The sequence below is a fragment of the Eublepharis macularius genome, chromosome 8 (assembly GCF_028583425.1).
Source record: "Eublepharis macularius isolate TG4126 chromosome 8, MPM_Emac_v1.0, whole genome shotgun sequence".
NCBI classification, from domain to species: Eukaryota; Metazoa; Chordata; class Lepidosauria; order Squamata; family Eublepharidae; genus Eublepharis; species Eublepharis macularius.
This window is the reverse complement of record NC_072797.1, coordinates 91,979,144-91,997,675: the sequence shown is the minus strand read 5'-3', so window position 1 is coordinate 91,997,675 and position 18,532 is coordinate 91,979,144. Positions and strand designations below refer to the sequence as shown.

The 18,532-nt window shown below is 39.6% G+C and overlaps 1 protein-coding gene across 1 annotated transcript in view; it reads left to right on the top strand.

Moving 5' to 3' along the window:
* The window catches only part of NTRK2 (neurotrophic receptor tyrosine kinase 2), a 236,432-nt gene that overhangs the window by 72,298 nt on the left and 145,602 nt on the right, over positions 1 to 18,532 (top strand). The window contains exons 11-12 of the mRNA XM_054987587.1: positions 7,027 to 7,130; positions 7,822 to 7,921. Of these exons, the coding sequence (XP_054843562.1) occupies positions 7,027 to 7,130; positions 7,822 to 7,921 (204 nt within the window). The remainder of the gene's footprint in view (positions 1 to 7,026; positions 7,131 to 7,821; positions 7,922 to 18,532) is intronic.

Below are 18,532 nucleotides of genomic sequence, written 5' to 3'. Positions count from 1 at the left end.
TGATCAGCTGTGTCCCTCATTGTTTGAGAATTGAATTCCAATCTCCAGCCCTGGGAAACATTGTAGTATCTCAGGAGGGGTGCAGCGGAGAGCTTCTGAAGTGAGAATCAACAGGGCAGTCACAAAACTTGTTTGGCAACTTCTTGATTTGTATGGTGCCAAGGCAAAGAAATCTGGGTCTTGACTTGCATCTGATCATGGCATTTAAAAAAGGTATGTTCACCTGGCAAACGCAAGACTAGTGAAGTTTTAAACATCCCTGAAACTGGGTCTTGTGCATGCATGCAGCTTTCCTGCTTGCGTGCTCAGAGTAAATGACTTCTGTATCAAAATATAAATCATAGTTTGTTGTTAAATGGCAAACTGTCTCAGGAACAAAGTTTAATTCCTCCAGAGCTCACCAATTACTAGGAGTATGCAGTTTAGCTCAGAATTCAGATTAAAATACCGAATTTTGGCTGATACAGTGAAATCTGAATATTCCAAATTTTTACTGAATTTTCATTAAAAATTCAGTAAAATTCTGGAGGACAGACAGAGTAGGATCCTGCCAAATTTGATGAAGTTTGGTTGAAAAATGACCCACCCAGCCCACCAGATAGTCCCCAGAATGATTTCCCCTGAGGAAACAATGGCTGAATTTTACTGAATTTTTCAGAAATAGCCAAACTGAATTAGAGAATCAATTCAGAATTCAGAGAATTTTGATTTTTTTTCTCAGATTGGGTAAAAAAAAAAATCAGATTTACTGATTTTTGGGGGGAGGGGTGCACACTCCTACCAATTCTAACCTTAAAATTATGCCCATTATTATAAATTAAACGGTTGGTTGAAATTATAACAATACTAGCAACAGAGCCCATTGTGTGAACAAATACAATGGGCTCTAGAAAATAGATTTGGCGGGCCCCCTACTGGTGGCAAGTGGTCTCCCAGGCTGCGCCTCTTGACCAGGCCTTGCCATTACCTCTGTGGGACCACCTTGCCCTCCCAAGCCCTACAGCAGCTGCGGAGGTGGCAGGAGGCCACTTCTGCCAAGTTTGTCTTGGAAAGTTGCCTTGAGCCTCTGCTAGAGGAAGAGGCACTCGGAAGCACTCTGCTTTCCCTCTCCCTTCTCTCCGCCCCAGCCTGCGGAGCTTTTCTAGCTTTTTTTCTCCAGCGCTTTTAGTGTTCAAATAGGCAGAATGAAGTACAACTACATGCAAATCCACGTGTGCCTGGTTGGCTGCTCCAGCCGGCTTCGTTTCCCCTTCACTCCCTGCTGGCTGGGGCTGCGCTGCCTCCCTTGAGCTCTCTGGACCTGTGGCCGGGACACTGCCTTGGTCCGCCATGCTGCTGTCTCCTGGTTGCCTCCCGTCTTTTTTTCCCGGTGAGTCCAGGGGCTGAGCCTCGGACCAGGGACACAATAAACAAAAACAAACAACACAGCAAACTAAGGGCCAAATAGCACAAACTGTTTTTTCACTAGCTTTTATTGTACGTTTTTATTATATGTATTTTTATGCTGTTTATCTACTCTGAGCCCACTTGCGGGGAAAGCAAATAAATAAATAGATAAATAGTTTATCCAAGGAGCCTAACCCCTTGTGTAGTTTGACCCTTTGTCTTGGGCTGGATTCAGTGGCTGACTGTGCAAAGGCACAGGCTGTGAGCCATGAGCTAAGAGCCAAAGGGCCAAGAACTCATACTTGACCTTACCCAAACTTTATACCTGCAACAGGAAGGGAAAAGCAAACACTTGGAAAGATGTTACAGCTGGCAAAGATGATCCTTCTGATCTTCCCTTCCCTTCTGGCCTTCTTACCTTCTTTGTAAAAGAACAGCAAACACTTGAAAAAGGTTTTTCAGCTGGCAAATACTTTCCTTCCAATCTTTCCCTTCTTGCTAAAAATAATAGAAGTACTGTCTTTGCTGGAATACAAAAATCTTTCTTAAACTGTGTTTCCATAATGTTTGAGTATAAGCACAGTTATTATTATATTCAAGATTTGGTTCCATACTGATCAGTACACACTTAACTTGAGTGAAGTTGCCTAAATATTAATATTTATAAGCCAATATCAATTATGTATAAATTTGACTTTATTCCAAGTTATTACATCTATATTAGAATTATCAAATTAGTTGAAAGATGAATAAAAATATAGGGGGCAGGTTTCAGGGCTGCAGGGATTTGATTCTCCCTTCCTTCATCTAGTCCAGCATTCTAACTACTATACCACAGTGAGTATCAAGGTGACAAACTCCAATGTCCATTTATTTAGGAAAAATATAAATAATAAATGTTTTATACCAGTGATTTAAATTTTTAAATCTTTTAAATCTCTCTGTTTAAAAATGATTAACTTTGGTGAAGGAACAAAGAAAACTTGCATGTGACAGATCCAAGAGGAAGGGTGGGGAGGAAACATGAAATTTCATAGCCTGTGCTTGGTAAAGCGACAGCTGCAGATTGCAGAATGATTCTTTCTCCCTCCTTTAACCCAGCTAGTGTTACATCTCTTGCCTTCTTATGGATCTCTTCAGAGAAGTTTCAGATAATTATTTTTTTCCATTTGCTAGCTTACTTTTGCAATCATCAAACACTGAAATCCCAGTGGTTACATTGTTAGGATGAATCCGTTTAACAAAAGACTACAGAAGCATCAGATTTTAGATAAAAGCAGAAAAATCTAGTTTGCTGAACATGTAGAGATGACAGGATTCATAATGCATTGTAGGCCTTAAGGTGAATTTATTCAGTATCACAGAAGTGAAAATATGTTGGCTATCTAATTGTAAATCATTTATTGAAATGATTGAATGTGGCAAATAGTTTGTTTAGCTATTTATATGTTTTTAACAAAAAGATTTTCTGTGATACATGTTCAGAGATATATACAGATGTTATATTTTTGTGGTATCACAAAAATAGAGCCAGTGTAAGGTGATGACTAGGTTCAGTTCCCTGCTCTTACATGGAATATTGCTGGGTGACCTTGGGCTCATAGACTAATCTACCTCACAGGGTTGTTGTGAGGATAAAATGGAGATGAGGAGAATTATCTAAGTGCTTTGAGTCCCCATTGGGAGAAAAGGCAGAGTAAAAATGAAGTAAAATAAAATAAGTAGTACCATGGCATCCATGGTATGAAAATATAGGAGCAGCTTCTTCCCTTCCCTTTTTCCTTCTCTGGGTTGTCAAAGTTAATAGCATTAGAAAACTGCCAATTGCACATAACTACCTGAAAGGGCTTACTCTGGTAACTACTCTAGGACTTCTACCTCATATTCAGTCTATTTCAGAGCGGTCTAAGCAGTTCTGTATGTTTCAGGAAGTATGAGATTACTAATTGTAAATAAATTGCAGTCTTTGGATTTATCATGTGGTTAATTAATTGGTAGGAGTGGATTATAAAAGTAGTTCTATATAATCAGTTTGATTGAATTAAAATTAATAAGAGAAAAGATTGATTTCTATCTTCTTTATCATTTTATAATTTAATTTTTTGCTTGCTCTGTTCCTAAGTTTAGAGCTCATTACAGCATTTTCTCTACAAAGCATAAAAATAAATTCTATGAAGCACAGAAAATTGTGTAGGTACGCTCATTACAAAGGAAAAATATGAACTTATGGTACAGTGTTAATCTTCTATGCTTTTATGTTTGCACTGAACACCCTGTTTGATATTTATTTCTAGTGTTAGGCATTGGTTTTAAACCCATATAATCAGATTATTCTATTGCACTCTCAAATTGCATGGTCTTTAATGCTAATGAAAGTAGAAGAGACTCCAGTCATTGCTAATGTATCAATGTTTTTCTTGATTCTTCAGCATCACATTGCAATAATACCTTTAAAGTACCAATAAAACTTTGTTTTATGTACACCCTGCATGCTATCTTACACTAACAGAGGTAGGAGATGGAGCCTTTATCCCTCAAACATCATGCAACTGGGCAACATTTGAGTATGAAGTGCAGTGCCTGCCTTTACTCTGTAATTCAGAAAGTTAGAGTTCTTACTGTCCCTGTTACAATACATCTGAGGAACTGAGGCTAAAAGGAGTGGCTTATTTAATGCCACCTACTGAGCACATGGCAATTATGGGAGTCAGACTACTAGAGTACACATTCAAAGCCCAGCCACTTAACTGCTATGCTTAGAGTTGCTGGTCTCAGGGTCAGAGGATCCCCTGCTCCCAGCCTCTGCCCCCTGCCCCCTGGCTGGTGGGGGGAAAGGCACAGGAATGGTGCCTCCCAGGCATGTTCCTGGCATGGTGCAACGATGTCACTCCCAGGAGTGATGTTATTGCACAAGCCCTGGGAATGCTCCCAGGCTTTGCAACGGGCCAGTTCTTAAAGAATCAGCTTGTTTGGGGCTGAAATCAGCCTGATGCAGAGCCTGCACAAGAACGTCACTTCCAGAAGTGATGTCATCACGCCACGCTGAGAGCACACATGCAAGGATGTCCTACAGGTAAGTGCCACGTCCCCCTTCCTGTTGGAAGAGTAGGGGCAACCCTAACCATGCTACAGAGTGAGAGTGGCACAAACTCCAGGCCTTGACATTTTGGTCAGGCCATCTTAAAGCCTGTGCAACAGGATTCTCACGCTTAAGGAAAATGTCTCCGCAGCAAGCCTGTTCTGCTGGCTGAGATAATGTATTGTTTTCATGTGCTCCTCTTTTAGCTTATGTGTCTTGGCAGGCATTCTGGTTCATTCAGAGCCAGACTAGACATTACATATGCCCACCATGCGGGCTTGAAGTCAGGCACCAACTGTAGATTCCCCATAAAAATTCATTTCTGCAGCCCCGCAGTTCAGCTCAGCTCAAGACTGTGGTGGGGAGGAGGAGAAAGTTCTTCCTCATGCTGTTTTCCCAATCCAAAATGGTGTTCGGTGTGTGTGTACACACTTTCTTGAACTAGTCCCACAACTAGTCTCAAGGGAAACCTCTCCCCACATGAATGTATTTATAGTGTCCCCTAAGGTACTATAGGAAGAAGGTTCTTTAGCAAGCGTGCTAAAAGGAATCAGGCTGACCAGACAGACTGGAGAGAATCATACTCAGAGTGAAAAAAGAAAAGAGACAAAGGGGATGCAGAATGGGGCATTTGGAGCTTTGGAAGGGACAGATTGGGTAGTCAAAAATGATACTAGGAAGAAAAGAGATAGGCAGTATTATGCCCAGAGACTGGTGAAAAGCAAAGGGAAGAAAGAGGAAGATTGCTGGTGGGGAGAGAGGGGTCTCCATAGGAGAGCTTTGTGTGATGGAAAATAAGTGGTATCGCTGGGGTAAGGATTTGGGGGAAGCAGATTGGGGGAGAGAAGAAAAGGGAGGGAGAGGGAGAGAGATTCATTGGTTGCCTGATCCTGAAGTGTGTTTTCTAGAGTCACAGTGGTTGACTTGCTGGCTTTTTCTGGTCTGATACGAAATATTCTGGATATTCTCAGAGTGGAGTGCAATGCCAGGTTCTTTTTAGTTTGAGTGTAGGGAGAACTTATGGAGTCTCAAGACAAGTTTTTGATGAAGAGATATGACAGTTTGTCATGGGGCCTGGTGATCAGATCATGAGATGGCATTTTATTGCACTTAATTCCTTTCATCATTCCCTGGTGTGATTCAAGATGGCGTTTGCCTATAGTTTTGGCTTCATAGGCCCCAGAACTGTGGCAGTTCTAAAAGTAATACACTGAACAAGCATTGTATGTGACACATAGAGAAACATATATTATTGACTACAGATATATCTAAAATGAAGGCACTTGGAGGACTGAAATAAATGAATACTTAAAAACTGTTCTCTGAGCACCCAGAACAGGATATTCTACTGCCATGAAGAGTTCAAACATTGTACTTTATACAAAATAAATGTTTGAACTAAAATATGACTAACAGATTTGTTGTGAAATGATACCATACTAAAATATCTTTGTGTGCTCTGTGTACTCCATTATGAGTATCAGTATTTGTTCTTTATGAAAGAGTGAAACTCCTGGAAGGTGCAATATGCTCATGTACTTCAACTCACATTAAAAAGTACTTTTATATATTTTTGATTACTTACATTCAGAAGACTTAAGAGCAGCACTTATGTTTACTTCTGAAGTGCTGGCGATTTCCACTTCCCTCTTTGCCTTTTATGCTATTCCTGAGATTCTGTTGACAGCCAGAAACAAAATTTCAAGGGTCTCAGTGGGCTGCAGCAGGACTGTGGAAATCACCATGCTCACATAAGAAACATCTTCATTTGTTTGATATAGGCTATTAAATTTAAACTTTCTCCTCAGAAGCATGACGTGTTGACCAGAAGGCAATTTCCTCTGCACTTTTGAATATTTTCAGTTAGGCAACATTTCCAAAACATTTTGTTTCTTTTATTATGTTTTCACACACAAAAAAACCCATAGAAGTGAAATTTTGCAAGATTCTTAAAACATGACAATCACAAATCTGAGATTTTAAAGATCTGTATTTTTCACTGGGAAATGCATCCCTTAGCTGACAGTAAAGCAATCATTACCCTTTCCTTACTTTTATAGCTAGAGTGCCCCCTCAGAGTATCTATGAAGTGCCACCTCTTTTTTCTTCACATCAGCCAAACTCCCATCAAACCTTTTCTTAACCTCTTACAATATTATTCACAGCTGAAATTAAGTCTTAAAAGTAAAACTCTATTTGCTAATGTTCCCCATGTTTCTCTTTAAAACAACGTAAAGCAAAACTACTAATCATGAAAATCTACATTTAGAGCAATGCAAAAGAGGATGGCACTATATAAATACACAATAGAAGCTTCTCTTTTAGTGTTTTTAGTATTACAGCATATATCAATTTTCTTCTTTAAAAAAATGCAACTTTTAAAATCATTGAACATTGGTTGAAGAGCAAATAAGGTTATCTGGTTCCTTGCAAACAAATCCTATACAGATTAACAATGCTTTTTGAAGTTATTGCAAACATATATTTCCTGTGTTTAATGCTTTTAGTGTAGACAAAGCTGCATTCAAGGAAGTAAATAAAAAATACAATCTTTCTTCTAGAGGATTACGGGACCACGACCAATGACTTTGAGGACACTACAAATAATAGTAATTCAGTTACTTCTACGGGTGTTTCCAACAAAGACAATGAAGATAGCATCACTGTAAGTATATACATGGTTTCTTGGCTCGCAGTCTCAGCAGACTTCCTGACTAGGGATCTGATGAGTTTGTGGTATGTTAGCTTGTAACATGACACCACATTGATGGCACTCCAGGGCTTTTAGCTAGGATTTGTGTAATGTGGAGTAATTGTTTTTTTCAAAGAGCTGGTGAATTTTACACCGAGTGTAATTTGCATAATTTTATTCACATAGTTACTATTACACTGACATTACTTAACTGTGGCTCCCAAGTTACATCAGCGCAATTTTCATTTACAGCTTGAAAGATTTTGGCTTCTTTTACTTTAAAAAAAGCACAACATTAGTCAAATGGTTCTAGTAAATTAACTAGTGAGATAATTATACTGCATACTATATTCTTATAGTTATACTAGAACTGGTTCTTGAGTTGAATCACAGTTCTCTATACAAAGACCCACTAGTAGTATTTTGTTAATGACAGACATACCATTAGAGATATCACTTCTTCCTCATTAAGGTAAAGATTAAGAGAAAGTAGCTAAATTCTCTGTATTCTCTATGTACTACTGCTACCCCCAGCAAGGGCTTCCTTGTCCTTGTTTGCGCTGGAGTGTTACAGATATAAATTGTAAATTTCCAATATTCTTTGAGTTATTCTGATCTTTAAATTGCAATATCCCATTTAATGTACTTTGTTTTTTTTTCTTAGGTTTATGTTGTAGTGGGGACTGCCGCATTAGTGTGCACTGGCTTAGTCATTATGCTCATTATTCTCAAATTTGGAAGACATTCAAAGTTTGGAATGAAAGGTAAGAAAGGGATATATTACTCTGGGTTACATTGCTGATCACAAGTGTATTTCAGTACCCTGTATCAAATACATGCTGGGATGGGCAGACAGAGCTTTCTAATCCAGAGCTTGATAGACTCACTGGAACTAATGTGAATTCAGGGATAATGGGCAGCATGTCTTAGACCCATTAACTCAGTAGATTGAAAATGTTTTTATGAATAAATCTCAACAAAAGGAGAAGACCCTTGGCTTTTATGTCTCTGATGAAAGGACTTTGATATTATTATAGTTTGTTTACATTATAATTCAAGACACCGTACAGTTAACTATTTTGTGCTGGTGGTGCCCTAAATGAAATTTCAGATCGGGATCTGACATGCTTATTTTCAACACTTATTGTGCTGAATCATTTTGTCTCAGTAAATTAAGAGAACTTAAGGGGCTTGGAGATCCCGTTGCCCTGACTCATCCACACAGGCTTACAACTATTTCCACTCTATGGTCTGCATATCCCAGCCTATCTCACGGCCATTGGGGTGTAATTTCAAGACATTCTAGGCTTTTAAATATGCATATTTTTAGAAAACATTCCAAAATTTCTGTCATATAAGAAAGAAATAGTACTGAGAGTGGGATTTACAAATATCAGGCTCAGTTTGGAAACAAAAATATGGCCTATAGTTAGTAAGAGTTGTGGGGATGGAGAAAAAACTGATTTCAAACAAACTGAGTTCATCAGAGGTAAGGGGAAGGTTATACTCTTACCTTAATTTGTCCTGGTTAAGCCGTTTTACTCTTTTCCATATAAGAGAATGATAGCCATTTGCTCCTGCAGGAAAAGTAAAGTGCTGCATATGGAGACATCACAGGAGCAGGGATACAAACTACAAGAAGGATGCAGTGTGTCTTTGTGTTCAGAGCACACAAACAGTTTTTGCAGTCCTGCAAAGTACATTTCGGTGTACTCAACCTATCAGACTTGATGGGTCCTTCCTTAATATATGACAAGCATGTTCAGTGTAGAAGAATATCCATTTCTTCTTCACCTATCAAAGGAAACTTGATTTTGCCAGATAGGTCAGAATTACACATCAAAAGTTGAAAGTGATGCGGCAGGACCTCAGTGTGAGGGGGAAAAAACACTTTTTATTGAAAAAATATTGGTGGAGCGGGTGAGCCACAAAAAATCAAAATGTTTGCTTGATAGCCACCAAACAATGACGTTTATGTATTTGTGTGTGTGTTTCTTTGTGAGCCCTAAGGCTTTGGAGTGTCTTAAACCTAAATCAATATAAAAACAATACTATACAAGTTTTTTTTAAAATCCCATACTTACAACTTAATAACAGCATCAAAAGTAGTTCATATTACAGAGCAGCATTTCAGGTGACGTTCAAAAGCATGAGAGAAGCAAACTAACAGTGCCTGAGGAGCATATACAATAAATCTGTATCAACCCAAATATATAAAAAAAAATTATAAAAGAGCAAACATCAGTAAGGGAGGGGGGGACTACAAAATAAAAACCAAAATAACTAAACCACAAAATAAAAACCAAAATAACTACTTAACTAACGAGGAACCAACGTAAAGCCTGAGTAAACAAATATGGTTTCACCTACTACTAGAAAGTCAACAGATCTAGTACCAGGAGAGAGATCAGGAGATAGGGCATTCCACAATCTATGTTGCCACAGCTGAAAAGGCCCTGTTTCAGATTTGCCATTGCTCAGGAGTTTCTTTTTCAATTGGTTCAAAGATACAAAAGTTACTATAAAACCAGAACTCAAAACTATGTGAGGAAAAATGATGGGGTAGAGTCAGTGGTCTGCATTCTGTTTCATAGCTCTTGCCTCAGTTATATTTTGTAGAGATGGCTAAAACTAAGGATTTTTAAAAAAATTCATAGTTCAACAAACATTTGCATACTTTACATTATCCCCCCTCTCCTTGACCCTCACAAAATAAGAAGAGATGTTTTGCTCGGGACATTTTTTCCAAGCTCCCTCATTTTAGCTTATATAAAAATACCAAAGTAAACAAGATCCTTCTCTGAGTGTGGGGCAAGGTACATGGTGGTGAAGGAATTGATCTGGTAGTGAAAAGAGTTTCAGAATCATGGTTTGGACATAGTTACCACTGTACGGGGTCCTTTAAGCCAGTGTTATGTAGTGGTTAGAAATTGGACTGAGGTCTGGGACAAGTAGTTTAGAAACCCTGCTGTCAGGGAAGCTCACCACATAACCTTGAGTCTATCGTGATCTCTCAGTCTAACCTACCTTACAAAGTTGTAGTGAGCATATGGTGGAAGAGATGAGAAAATGTGATAACCCCCTTTGGGTGCCATTTAGAGATAAAAGCAAGAGATAACTTTTAAATCAGTTTTAAAAGGTAAGTGTAGTTTCCTAAGTGTCCCTTCTTCAATATTTCTAGTTCAATAATGACTTTTAAAAAATTGCAGTGTTTATAGTACATTTTAAGGATGATTATTAGGGGTGTGCGCTTCGGGTTCCCGGTTTGGAAAAAAACCCAGAACCAGGCCCAATTTGTCAAGTTTCGGTATTTCCGAATCAGGGCCAGTATGATGTCCCTGATTCGGAAATACTGAATCAAAGCTTCCCAAAGCAATTCACTGCTGCCCTGCCAGCCACTGCAGAGGCTGAAGTGGTGGCACAGGCGCCGGCATTCGCTACCGCCCTGCTGACCACTGCAGACGCCAAAGTGGCAGCAAAGGCAATGGAGGCACCGGCTGCAGCCTTCCCCACTGCCCTGCTGGCCGCAGCGGTGACAGCAGAAGGCCTGCTCCAGCCTTTGGAAGGTAAGTGGGGTTGGGGGAAGGGAGGCTCAGGGGAGGTGGGAATCTCAGTTCAGTATGCCCCGAATCATTTCGAAGCATACCAAAGCGATTTCCTACAACCTGAACCACTTCGGGTTTTGGGTTATTCCAGATCGTTTTCCTGCTTCGGGTGAACTCAAAGTGGGAAAGCTGAATATTTCCCTGCTGTACACCCCTAATGATTATAAGACATCTTGAAAATGCTTTGAATGATACCATGAGAAAACATGCCCTATGGAGTTTTGCTACATTTCATACATCTGAATAATGTACAATGTTTATTAGGCTGAACAATTTATAAGCCTGTAATAAAGGGCAGAGTATGTTCCTTTAAGCAATTTGTATTGAGACATATGCAGGGCTTCTTAAAGGAACCCATCTTCCAGATACCTTCCAGTCTTACAGCAGTGTAGGTGTTTTTCATTTACAAATTATATTATTTGGGATTATATTATTTGCTCTTGCTTAGCTTTTCAGCTTTTGATAGGGTATGAAGATAATAATAAAGATCAATGTTATTAAATGCTTTCATTGTATAAAAGTAGTGTTATTGACATGTAAAGCCATATTATTTATCATTATTGGAAAAGGTGACGGTTAAATTAGAAATTATTAATAATAAAATGTATCCAACCACCTGTGGATTTCATGGGGCAGAACTTTCCCACTCACCCCCTCCTTCTGTAGCCCACTGAGCCCCCTGAAATTTTGTTCCTGTGTGGATCAATGGATTCTTAGGGAAAAGATAAAGGGCAAAGTAAGTTTCTACAGTGGGAGGGGAGATTGGCAGAAATCACTGTTGACCCTTGCAAAAAAAAATCATTCCATTATAAGAATTGCATGATTAGATACTTGTTACTAATAATACAATAGAATTTCCCAAATAAGTAGTTAATATACAATATATGGAGGGAAATGGGTAATACTGTACAGACTATTGGTCAAGAAAAATTGTAATTATTAATTAAAATACAGCAGCCATGATTAGGGTAGGAAAAAATAACAGCTGAAGAATTAAATAGATTTGTGGTATTATATATTTAATAAAACAGTTCCAGAAACGTGTCCTAGGCCATTTATTAATTAATGAGTTTTATAAAAATTAAATGTAAGTTTGATCATTGTTCCCTTCTGTTTTGCTGGACTTCTCTCTGTCCACTCTCTCTACCTTGTGCATAATTTTATAAACCTCTATTATGCCACACACACTCACCAGTCATCTCTTTCCCAAACTGAAAAGTCCCAGGCTCATCAGCCTTTCCTCATAGGAAAGGTGCTCTGACCTCTTAATCATGTTGGTTGCGCTCTTCTGTACTATTTCTGCAATGACCTTTTTGTGATATGGTGACCAGAACTGCACACAGTATTCCAAACAAGGCTGCACAGTATTCCCCAACAAGGAGCATTAGAGTATTGGCTATTCCATTTTCAATCCCTTTCCTAATAATCCCCATAGACTTTGGCTTTTCACTGCTGCTGCACATTGAGTTGACATTCTCATTGAGCAATCCACTGCAACAGCAAGGTGTCATTCCCTCTCAGTCTCAGCAAGTTATGAACCATTAGCATATACTTAAAATTGGGATTATTTGTTCCAGTGTGCATCACCTTACACTTAACGACATTGAACTTCATTTGCCACATTGTTGCCCAGTCATCCAATTTCTGGAGATCCTCCTAGAGCACTTCATAGTCAGTCTTGGTTTTCACCATTCTGAATAATTATGTGGCATCTGCAAACTTGGCCACTATATTGCTCACCCCCCCCTCCCCCAGTTCCAGATGATTTATGAACAAATTTATGATAGACCTTTGTGATACCTGAGACTGCTGCTACAGAACTGCTGGACAACTTCCCAAGGATAATGGCATGGTCACAACAGCGTACCAGTTCCAGGATCCTTGAGATACGTACAGTGAAACAGTGCTTGTAAGCTCATTGATGTCAGTGGAATTCAGGGTGTAGCTCTGTTTAAGACTACACTAAACACTAAATGTGGAAACACATCTTCCAGCTATCATGAAACACTGCTGTGATATCAGTCTTTGGTATAATGGATGCCCAGGTGGTAGCCTTCTCTGTTGCGACTGTCTTCATGTAAGCTTGAGTAAGAATGGAAGGACTGGATTAGCAGTGAAGGCAACTATCTTAGGCGGGTGCTGAGCTTGTTATTAAATAGGCAAGATAACTTTTAGGCTTGGCTCATAGACTGGGAATTCTGAACTGACGAAATTTGTTTCTGACACCCTAGTACCTAAATTTGCTGCTATCAAAGTCAAAAATGTGGAGGGTACTTTACGTAATTGGGACATTTTAATGTGTAATTTCCTCCTCTGCTTCATTTATGTTGGAACTAGCAGCAGAGCCTGTTGTATGAAATATATACAAGAGGCTCTAGCTGCGGAGCCTTGGGAGGGCTGCCATGCCACCATACCGGGCCTTTCCACCACTTCTGCAGCTGCTGCAAGAACTTAGGAGGGCTGTGCCATGGTGCCAGGCCTCCCTGCCGCCTCCATGGCCCCTCAGAGGCCAGCGCAGGTGCACCCGCAGGCCCCTCTTTGCGCCTGCACCAGGATAAAAGGTGAGTCGTTGCCAACACAGCTTGCCTTTTATTTAGCACTAAAGCATAATAATACAGCACTATAAACTAAGATCTGTCTGCTTGAGTGTACTTTCTTCAGGAAAATCTTTGTGAATAGCTTCATTAAAACAACAAGTGAGGAGAATTTAGCTAGAATGATACAAAACTTAGGCTTTTCAGTTCAGTTTGGTTACTTGTGATTCAAATCAGTTTTATGCAATTTGTGCTTTATCTGGAGATGGGCACATTCCTGAGCTGATTGAGTTGAGTAATTGTCTACCCAGACATCTCACTTTAAAATCTGTGCATCTGATGCTGAGTGGTTTTTTTCTTCCCATTATATTATAAAATACGGGAATATGAACAATTCCAAGGTTTTATTTGAACTACAAACTGTGGTTTCTAAAATTTCCAACTCCTGTCTTGACTGTAGTTTCCCATTACAATTACTTGAAAGTGAAATTCTTTCTTTCTGGCAGTTAACTAGGTAGGCCTAGTAATTTTCTGCTTGTCTTATGTACTGTTTTAAGTTAATTCATATTTCCTGAGATTTGGATTCCTTGTGCTAAATAAGGTTTCTAGAAAAATGAGATCAGCTGATGAATGAGATGAAGTGCTTTGCTTTGCTTACCAGTATTCCATTAATTACCACAGTCTTATTAAAGTAAGCTTTCCTTTTAAGGTCTAAACTTTAGACTGTGGTTTTATAAAAAGTGGTGTGTTTTTCTGGCCTGACGGGATATATTCTGTGTATGTATTAGCCCAACCTGATTTGCTTTCCCTTCAGCTGTGGGGCTGGGGCCTAGCATCTTTTTTAAAAAGGAAAAAAACAAATAGTTCAGGCCACAATCTTTAAAAAAAAGCAAATATGGCAGCTACTTTGAGAAAACTTATTTCTGGGTTATTTTTACTCTCAGTGCTAAAGGTTAATGCTACTTTCTTCAACGTCTAGCATAGGTAGCAGGATTTGAGACCAGTGGCATCTTAGAGACCCAACAAGATTTTCAGGGTATAAGCTAGCTTAAGCAGTTATATATAATGTTTAATAAGACAAACCATGTAGGGTTTTAAAATGTGAGAGCAATCTCTTCCACCTCTCTCCCACTTCTTTGTTATTTACACCATGCACTGATAACTATCATCTTGTATTGTCGAAGGCTTTCATGGCCAGAGAACGATGGTTGTTGTTGATTTTCTGGGCTGTATAGCCGTGGTCTTGGCATAGTAGTTCCTGAGGTGAGGGGGTCTCTACTGTCTTTTGCTGATTGTAGCATCTGTTGTATTTTTCTGGTGGGTCTGAATACTGCTTGAAGGTTGTGCTTTTTCATAAGCTTTCCCATCTGATCAGTGATTCCTTTGATATATGGCAAAAATACTTTTCCTGTGGGAGACTGTTTTTCCCCCTCACCTCTGCAGGAGTATACCGCATACCCTGCAGCTGTGGACAAGTTTACATAGGGACCACACAACGTAGCATCTAGACAAGAATAAAAGAACACGAAAGACACTGCAGACTTGGCCATCAGGAAAAATCAGCAGTGGCTGAACATAGCCTAACTCAAACAGGACACAGTATCCTATTCCAGGACACTAAAATACTGGACAACACTTACAACTACTTTGTCAGATTGCACAGGGAAGCCATTGAAATTCATAAGCATAAGCACAATTTCAACAGGAAAGAAGAGACTTTAAGAATGAATAGAGCATGGTTTCCAGTCCTGAAAAACACCAGGCTAACAAAATACTCTATACCCGACAATAGCCCTGCAGAGAAGATTAGCATATCAAGCACCAATCCATATGCAAAAGAACCTCCTCAGGATACAGTGAAGCCTCCCTCCATGAGCATTCCACACCCTGGGAAACTATTACAGGATGACTCAGCCCAACCCCACCTTCCTGAGTAGATATAAATTACCTGTCAACATCTTTTCCACACTGTCTTTTGGTGCTACACCTCTGAAGATGCCAGTCACAGCTACTGGCGAAACGTCAGGAACTACAATGCCAAGACCACAGCTATACAGCCCGGAAAATCCACAACAACCAACTATCATCTTCCTCAATAGAATCATGGGTAGATGAGAAACAGATTTTGTGCAGTTCTGTAAAGAGGAAGCTTAGCAAAATAGAGCTCAGCCTCTTTTCATGACAAAATAGAAGTACAACAGGTAGATAGGAATGATATATCCAATACCTTTCTTAATATATATTGACAAAATTTTGAGTATCCATCCTATGTAACAAAACTAGAAAAGGATCAGGACAGATTGAACACTGCCCGTTATTTTAATTACGGTTAGGAGATCAGGTCCACTCTAAGCTCTCGTGCTTTCGTCACTACCCTCTCTTGCATGCAAATTCCCCTCTCCCTTTCCTTTTCAGAGCTAACTATAATACACATTTATATCCATGATCAACTACACACCTCGTTTTCCATTCATGATTAAAAATGATGTGCAGAATGTGATACAAGATAATCATGGTTAGGAAAACCATGGTTAACACCGGAAAAAGAAAGGAGAATTCACTTCTACAAGGAGAGGAGGAAGAATCTGCTAGTATTTGGCATGTTTATGATCTCCTAACCATGAACAGGACGATAGCACGGAGCATTATGTGTACACCAGACCACAGATAAAAGAATAACTGCTGTCTAGCTGTAAGCATTATTATAATCCAATCTCAAATTCTCCAGTATATGACTAGGAGATTCTGATGTATTCATCACTGGCACTTTAATACTTTACGCAATGGAAGTGGTGGCTTTAATGAGTCATAAACAGCTTAGGATTCAGTAGTGAAGATAGCCACAATCTACAGGAAGTAGATATATATCCAGGGATAGGGGTCCAAGGGGCTACCTCCCGCCTGCCATTTCAAGTGCTGCTTACAGCCACTCAAACCCCTAGCAGGCCTCCTGGAAGAATAGCCCTTACCCCTCCTGTTGAGACTCACCGGTCTCCGGGTTCTTTTCCAACCTGGGGGACTCTGCACACACTTGGTCAGACACTCACAGACACAAGGCTTACATAAAAGGTGTTTATTACTTCAGAAGAATGTATGCAAGTAGCAGGAACCACTCTACTAAGGCACAAGCAAAGGGCATTTAAAACAATAAAAGCTTGTCTATTGTAACTATAGCTGACTAACTAAAACATAAAGCTGGCTAACTTAGCATTTCTCTGAGGAAAACTTGAGGCTTATACTCACTAACATACTCCTTAAACTATACCAGGCAGGTCTGGTCGTCAGGCATGGCATAGAGCAAAAATCTCCCTCATGCCGATGGAAAAGTAGCCTGGAGCAATCTGAGGGCTGAGAGGAGCCAACCTCCCCCTCTCAGATTCCTAGCCAATCAGAGGTGCTGTCAATCAGCGTTCCTAGGCGGGAACTGAGATAAGACTCCCTTGTTTCTTAAGGGCCCCCTCTCTCGGCAACAGCTTACAGGTGCAGTTAATTAGCTGAGCCAGACATTCTGCTCCCAGGATGTTAAGCTAGAACTGGGCCTGTGGAAACTTAGAAGCCTGAACCAATACCTCTATTTGATCCATCCATGGAGAGTCAGCAGATTTTCCTTCACATCCCCTCTCCCCAATGCTGAAGTCCACACTTCATCAGACTCTTAATACAATCCTTAAGGAAACATGCCAAAAGCCTCACCATGTTGCTAGAATTTCCAGCTGGTTCAAATCCATCATTTCTTTCCATCACATTCTTCTCACTGTCAAAAGTCCAGTTGCTTTTGTGGAGCACAGTTCTCTTCATCAAGTTTACACAGAGTGTGCTCATTTGACATATACGTGTGAGTGTGGACATACAGAAAAGATTCTAACATTTAACATCTGTAATTTGAGAGGAAACCGTTCTTGTGGTTCTGGCCTAAATGGTAGTATCAGGCTTCCTGATACATTCTAATTCAGAAGTTTCGCATTGCAGTCTTCCCTTGAAGTTCTTTTGTTGAATAATTGTGACTTTCTAGTCAGCAGCAGAATATAGTGAGTTAATGAATTGTTTTTGTACTAGATCCTAAAACGTTCTCATTTATGTCAGATTTGTGTCTAGTTATTGTTTTGTATGGAGACTGACTGTGTCCTCCTTAGACAGCAGAAGGGCATTGTTGGAATTTGATGTCATACACTGCATTGGAAGATGAGCGTATGAATGAGCCCCTTACGGTATTGCTGACATCATTAGGTGTGCAGTAGTGAGATCTGAGTGGATATAGGGACAGAGTTGATACTTTGGTTTCTTACAGGGCTTTAGTTCCTGATTGGTGTCCCTATTACATAGCCTGGCTGTTACAGTTGACAAGTTGCTGTTTTGGATTAAGGGCTGGTTTGTTTCCTTTAGGACAGGTCTGCTAGCTGTATTGGAAACTCTGTGCACAAGGGCTATCAGTGATATGTTTTGATGACTTTAGCTTGCATCTAAACATGGCAAGATCCAGAAGCCAGTGAGAGCACCCTTCTGTCCTCTAGGACAGTCACCTACTGGCCTGCAAGTCACCATTATTCAGCAAAAGAACTTCAAAGAGAATCCTGAATTTATCAGGAAGCTTGATTATATCTGTTTAGGCTTTATTCGTAATAGTGGTTTCCTCCCATACTAATGTTAAATTTGTTTAGCAAGTTTAGAAGAAATGTGTTATTGTCACGTATAATTGGTTTGAATGGTCTTTGAGCTTATCTTATATACATATGCCCTTTGCATAAAGATTTCACTGGTACCTTTTAGCCCCACTGTTTCTCTCTCCTACCCCTCCCTAGGTGTGTAGAATATTCCAGTTAGGGCCACTCTAATGCATCTGATGAAACAGGCTCTAGTCCTTGGAACCTATGCCATAATAAATGTTAGTTCCTTCAATAGAGCTAGTAATGATCCACAGTAAAACACAGTGTATATTACTTAGATATCAGAACTATACATGCAGAATTCCTGTATATTGTTTGTTCTCTGAGAATCTTAATTTTTGCCTAGTTAAATTATTCAACACCCTGCCTCTCACTTGCTGGTATCCTGAATTGTTACTTTTGATTAAATCCATTCAATTTTTAAGAGTTGTTATCCTATAAAACTTGCTTCCCTATGATATGATGGGGGTAGGGGTGTGCAGTTCAAAAATTTTGCTTTAATTCCAGGTCAGGTTTGTTAAAATGGTATGATTTTTGTTATGCTGAAATTTTGAGTGTTATTGCTGTTCTGG